The sequence below is a fragment of the Microcebus murinus genome, chromosome 3 (genome assembly GCF_040939455.1).
Source record: "Microcebus murinus isolate Inina chromosome 3, M.murinus_Inina_mat1.0, whole genome shotgun sequence".
In the NCBI taxonomy this organism is placed as follows: Eukaryota; Metazoa; Chordata; class Mammalia; order Primates; family Cheirogaleidae; genus Microcebus; species Microcebus murinus.
Window position 1 is genome coordinate 23,275,009 of NC_134106.1, and position 7,064 is coordinate 23,282,072.

Consider the following 7,064-nt stretch of genomic DNA (forward strand, 5'->3'; position numbering starts at 1 on the left):
CTTTTGTGACCAAAGGTAACATAAAACGAAATAGTAAACTTGAAAAAGGCAATAGCTCTAAAATTGATGACAAGATACCACACCCAGATTTTGCAGGTGGTTTTATCAGGTCTTCAAGGAACAAGTCAATTTTGTCATTTACAAACAATGTAGGCATATAATGAGTTAGTATAATTTTATTAATAAAACCAAAGACAGTCAAAACCAGAACATTTTGGACCATTCTCAAATATCCTAAGTAGCATGTCGATTATAGAAGTGTTTAGTATTAAGACTTACAAAGCTAAAGTGCAAGAATCGACAGACCAGTAGATTGGCCTAGTTTCCCCCTGAAAACCCATAGCTTTGTAGAATCTTGGTATATTATTAATAACATCGATGGTACGTTTTATATCAATGTAGAAAAGATAGCCTGTGCAGTGAATTGCTAGAAAAACTCTTAATTCATATGCAACAAAATATTTTACCTGTATCACATTACACATCACTTCTTTTCTCTTTATACCTTAATATATTAAAGGAACATTTTCTTATTAGAGAAAAATAACAGTAAAATGAATATAGGATATATAGATGGTTTTCTGGGAGAGGACAAAGTGACTAGCAACAACTTTGGGGAAATGCAGATTAAAACCTCAGTGAAATAATATTTTGTATTGTGACAAATTGATACATTTGAAAAACTGAAAATAGGTATTGGCAAGGATTTGTACTAATGGCCACTGATGCTATGGTGGGAGTATATGTACATTCTTTTTATAGAGCAACTTTGGAATCTTAGATAAATTTGAAAATTTACATATCCTTCCATTTTCCAGGGGTATTCCTAGGAGTGTACTCTAATGACTGGCACTTACTGAAGTGTGGCCAGAGCACCTGTGGGGATTCCCACGACCCCTTCAGAGGTCCCTGATCTCCCTTTTTCAATCAGTCATCTCTGTGAGGCTGAATTTTCTTCATATAGTTCAAATTAATCAACATATCCAAAATTAGAATGTAGAAGTAAATACGAGAAGTATGTAAAAATGTAAAACAGTGCCACTCAGTAAATTTTGGGGGGAGGGAGGTGGGAGAAGTATTGTTTTTTTGAGACAGAGTCTCACTTTGTTGCCTAGGCTAGAGTGAGTGCCATGGCGTTGGCCTAGCTCACGGCAACCTCAAACTCCTGGGCTCAAGCAATCCTTCTGCCTCAGCCTCCCGAGTAGCTGGGACTACAGGCATGTGCCACCATGCCCGGCTAATTTTTTCCATATATACATATATAGAAAATACATTCTTACAATTAATTTCTTACTATTTCTAGTAGAGTCGGGGTCTCACTCTTGCTCAGGCTGGTTTCGAACTCCTGATCTCGAGCAGTCTGCCCGCCTCGGCCTCCCAGAGTGCTAGGATTATAGGCGTAAGCCACCGCGCCCAGCCTTGTTTTTCATTAAAGCATGTTATTTGTGTTAACACGTAATAGGTTGGCATTTTTAGATGAATTAAATATTTTTAAATTAAAAAATTTTAATTTTTAAAGTGATAAATACTGATGGACTTTCCCCACATAAACAGAAGCTTTTGGGGCCCTCAGTTTTTTAAGTATGTAAAAGGGTTTTAAGACTAAAAAGCTCGGCCGGGCGCTGTGGCTCACGCCTGTAATCCTAGCTCTTGGGAGGCCGAGGCGGGCGGATTGCTCAAGGTCAGGAGTTCAAAACCAGCCTGAGCAAGAGCGAGACCCCGTCTCTACTATAAATAGAAAGAAATTAATTGGCCAACTGATATATATATATATAAAAATTAGCCGGGCATGGTGGCGCATGCCTGTAGTCCCAGCTACTCGGGAGGCTGAGGCAGAAGGATCACTCAAGCCCAGGAGTTTGAGGTTGCTGTGAGCTAGGCTGACGCCACGGCACTCACTCTAGCCTGGACAACAAAAAAAAGTGAGACTCTGTCTCAAAAAAAAAAAAAAAAAAAAAAAGACTAAAAAGCTCAAGAACATGGTTTAAAATGCATATGCAAATAGAATTGTATAAATGTGTTCCTTACAATCTTGTTCATAATTTAAAAGATTACTTATAAACAACCTAATTCTTCATTAGTGGGAGCAGTATTTATAATGATTTATTCCTCAGCATAACGCTATATTAGTGAGAGTGCATGAAGTAGAGATACAAGTTATCAACATTGATAAGTATGATTACAAAATCAAGTCACAAAATGATACCTTCTTTATAGTACCATGTAATTGTATAGGTGTGTATACACATTTAAAACATTTGAAAACCCACAAAACAATAGTATAATAGTTCCCCCTTATCTATGGGGGATATATTCCAAGACCCCCAGTAGATGCCTGTAATCCCAGATAGTACTGAATCCCAGATAACATACTGTGGTTTTTCCTATACATACATACCTGTGATAAAGTTTAATTTCTAAATTAGGCACAGCAAGAGATTAATAGCTATAACGAATAATTAAGTTATTGGTAACGTGTTATTAAGGGTGACTTGAGCATAAGCACTGTGATATTGCAGCGGTTAATTTGATCACTGAGGTGGCTACTAAGCTGCTAGTGGGCGGGTAGTGTAGACAAGCTCAGAGACTGGACAAAAGGATGATCACATGCATGGTATGAGATTTCATCATGCTACTCAAAACGGTGTACAATTTAAAATGTTTGATGCCTTTCTGAAATTTTCCTTTTAATATTTTCAGACTGCAGTTGAAGGCATGGAAGGTGGAAAGCACATAAGACTATATGCTTTTCATGAATATGTACATGTGTAACTCATGGGTACATACATGTATTATAATTGTTTAACAGCATACATGGGGATGATAAATTCAGGATAGTGGTTTCTTATAGGGAATGGGCTCAGGGACATGTGCATGCAAGGGGACTTCATCTGTATATAATGATTTATTAAGAAAAAGTACATATAGGAAGAAAGTTAGAATATCTTAAAAAACAGGAACACTGTGTTATAATATTGGCTAATATTAACACACCTATAAAATTAATTCTTTAGTTTTATCCAGTGCCCAATTCACCTTCATCTTTTCCCAGTTATCCCTAAAATGTCCTTAAAGCTGGTTTGCTCCAACTAGGGTATAGTCTTGGATTGTGGTGTTGAATCTGGTTGCTATATTTCTAAGGTCTCTTTTCAGTCTTTCAGAACTCCCCCTTTCATGATATGGACTTGCTGAAGAGACTGGGTAGTTTATTCCTTACATGCCCCACCTTGTGGTTGTGGATTTGCTTCCTTTCGGCTTCATTATGTTTGTTCATCTAAACTCTATAATTCCTTTAAATTGAACATGAGGTCTAAAGGATTGATTAGATTTTAAGTGATATATTTTTATAGGGGTTGCATTAATGCTGATGTGTTTTCACATTGCATCACACCAAGAGCCATACTGTGCTTGTTCTATTAATGATGCTAAGATTCACTGTGGGAGGCTGAGGCAGGAGGATCGTTTGAGCTCAGGAGTCCGAGACCAGCCTGAGCAAGAGCGAGACCCTGTCTCTACTAAACCTCGAAAGAAATTAGCTGGCCAACTAAAAATATATAGAAAAAATTAGCCGGGCATGGTGGCGCATGCCCATGAGTCCCAGCTACTCGGGAGGCTGAGGCAGAAGGATTGCTTGAGCTCAGGAGTTTGAGGTTGCTGTGAGCCAGGCCGACGCCACGGCACTCACTCTAGCCTGGGCAACAAAGTGAGACTCTGTCTCAAAAAAATAAATAAATAAAAATGATGCTAAAATTGCTGACAGCCTTTTCCTCTTCATTGTAAAATATATTTCCCACAGTGCTCAGAAAATCTGTTACTTTTTTTTTTTAACATTTGAATGTTTTGTTCCCCACAATCATACATCTAATATATCAATTGTTAATATTTCTGTAATTGGTACTTTCACTGTGGCTTAAAAACAGTGCTAATTCTTCCATTTCTTCTACATATATAAGCCAACTTTTTAATGTAGATTTTGTTCTTGTCAATTGGGGTGATTTGGTAGCCCAGAGCTAGCTTATTAGTATTTTAAGATGGTATAGGTGTTTTCGCACTTAGTCTGCCCAGTGAAATCTTTTTTTTTTTTTTTTTTTGAGACAGAGTTTCACTTTGTTGCCCAGGCTAGAGTGAGTGCTGTGGTGTCAGCCTAGCTCACAGCAACCTCAAACTCCTGGGCTCAAGCAATTCTGCTGCCTCAGCCTCCCGATTAGCTGGGACTACAGGCATGTGCCACCATGCCTGGCTAATTTTTTTTATATATATTAGTTGGCCAATTAATTTCTTTCTATTTCTAGTAGAGACGGGATCTCACTCTTGCTCAGGCTGGTTTCGAACTCCTGACCTCGAGCAATCCTCCCGCCTCGGCCTCCCAGAGTTGCTAGGATTACAGGTGTGAGCCACCACGCCCGGCACCCAATGAAATCTTGATGCAGGGAAGAATATTAACTTAATGTTATGTCTTGGATGGATGTTTGCTGAATATATTTCTAAAAGTAAATTCAGGAATCCGGTTATGTTTAGTTTCCACTGCTGTGCTCTCTGCTTTGTTCACAAAATTAAGGTTGAGTGTTTTCTCCCTACAGAATCTTCTGAAGAGGAGTCTGATGATGAAATAGCAGATAAGGATTCTGATGTGAGTGATCTGTTTTCTAGTACATAATCAACCTTTATGTCCTCATACTCTGTAAGACCGAGGCTTTCATAAATGCTTTCCTTGCTTGATATTTCCCTAGGATAATTGGGATGAGGATGAAGAAGAGAAAGACAGTGAAAAAGAGAGGGAAGTTGATGAAGACAATGAAGAGGAAGATGAAGATGCTGAAGAAAAAGATGAAGAAAATAGTGAGGACAGAGAAGTGGCAAGTGAAAAAGAATTAAATGGAGATTCTGATTTAGATCCTGAAAATGAAAGTGAAGAAGAATGAAGACAGGAAAGCAAGCCAGTCAAACTGTGTCAACTCTGGCTCACCCTGACCAATGGTGCCGAGTTCTCCTGGGGAGGGTTGTCTCTGTGCCAGGATGCCAAGGACCGCTGTACATTTCCAAATTCATGGCGGTGGTTCCCACGCCACCTTGCTGTCCTGAGCGCCCCAGACTTAACTGTGTAAATAAGAGTGTTTCATTCAAATGTTAATAAACTTTACACAGTAAATAGACACATTTTCTGCAATGTACTGACATGAGTGTCCAATATATGGTATATTTTTATAATATAATATCTTGGTATGATTGGTCACATTGAGAATTGACTTAAGTGAAGATAAAGACCTTTCCCATGGGGTTCAAGAACTGGACTGTTGTGAAGGAGTCAGCTCTTATCTCAGGTTGGTATCTTTCATCAAACCCAGATACAAAGCAGCAGCACTAGTGAAGATTTTTTTAATTTGGTATATTTAATTTGGTACATTTTCATAAAATGTGATGAGATCACCAAAAACTGGAGTGAAAATAATTGTGGTTTTTTTAAAAAAAATCACCAGTATCCCTAACTTGTCTTTTAACCGTGGTAATCTGACTTGACTCAGAATATTTGGAGTGCTTCCCCAAAATAACCACTTATTTTTTAAGCTGTTATGTGAAATATTTTTTTAAAACAAAACAAAAAATTATGGTATTTAAAAAATTAAAGAGTTAGCCATATTAAGGATTTTTCTTGACTGAAAATTGCCTGTAAAGAATCAGTGTATAGATTTAGAAGTGCTCATTACCTACAACTTTTTAAAAAATTCAGTTATAGCTGCTTTTGAAGAGGTTTTCATTTTTATTTAAATTACTAATGGATCAGAGAACAATTGTTTATTTTTTCTCTTTGGTTTTAGATATTAATGATAACCTTGTTGGAATTTTTTTCCAAAGAAAATATTTTTATAATTCAGTAATTTAATGTTTTCCTTCCTTCTCATTACCTACTCTTGGCAGTGTTAGGGTATCTGTTTATCTTTAAAATAATAAGTCTGACTCAAGATTTTTTATGTATGCATAAATAAGTATTTTGGTGCGCTATAAAAAAAAGCCTTTTCAAATTATCAGTAAAACTTCCTTTTTTTTAAAGAATGAGCCAGTGTTTGCTTAGTGCTCACTAGGGGTTGTGCAGATGGAAGCTCACCTCTAAGGAAGAGCTGAGCAAATGGATTTATTGTTTTTCACCTGTGCATATGTAAAACAGAACCATTATCTCTGAGGGTCTTTTTAATATCAGTGGCAGAACTGAGATTTCTGTTAGAGCTGGAGCCATATAAACATCTTGGGAAAGCAGGTTTGAGTCAGCTACTGGTGTAATGTACAGTTATATTTGTCTATAAATGGAGCTGTTTATGGCAATTTAATACCATTCTCTTTGTAAAGTGAATAAATATTCATCTTTACCCAGCTTGTCTTGTGGTGGTATATGTAGAGGAAAATAGACACGTTTGGGCTTGTGGTGTGAAGGTTTTTAAAAAGTGATTTTACCACACTGTATTAATAGGTAAATGCTTTCAAGACTTGTTGGATAACCTAGAATTTGTAACAGTGAAAGAACCAAGAATTTTGTGTTAGGCTAGGGTTGGTTACAGCTGGTTGTTTCTTCATGCATTCCCACTTGGCTGGGTTGTGACAGTGAAGAAAGGCATGTTGATACATTAGATCCTGTTATGGTAACCAGCACCTGGTTTATGAGTTAGGTTTCTCTAACTCCTGAGACTACTGCACGAAGTTAATGGTGACAACGATGAGGACATTTCTTACTATTTTTTTGGTTTAGGAAAATTCAGAGTTAAATTTGGCTTGTTATAAAAATAATTTTCTAGTTTTAGGGTATTTCACTGTCTTGTTCCACTCCTAATCCAGGTGACAAAGTATGTGTGTTGAGATTAATTTTTCTTCCCAACTTTTTATTGTAAAAATTTCAACCCTTCAACCATAATCAAGTCATTGATCATACATTGTATTTGGTTATCTTATTGCACTGTTAATCCAGAATATTCCCCCTCATCTTGTATGTATGTGTGTTTTGATTTTGATATTTAAATGAGTCCACATAAATTAAGCTGTGTTGTAGAATGTGCCACATTCTGGATTTCTGATTG

The 7,064-nt window shown here is 37.0% G+C and overlaps 1 protein-coding gene across 1 annotated transcript in view; it reads left to right on the forward strand.

The window, feature by feature from the left end:
- The window catches only part of WDR43 (WD repeat domain 43), a 46,265-nt gene extending 39,899 nt beyond the window's left edge, over positions 1-6,366 (forward strand). The window contains exons 17-18 of the mRNA XM_012788321.2: positions 4,581-4,630; positions 4,731-6,366. Of these exons, the coding sequence (XP_012643775.1) occupies positions 4,581-4,630; positions 4,731-4,922 (242 nt within the window). The 3' untranslated portion in view covers positions 4,923-6,366. The remainder of the gene's footprint in view (positions 1-4,580; positions 4,631-4,730) is intronic.
- Positions 6,367-7,064: the final 698 nt, after the last annotated feature.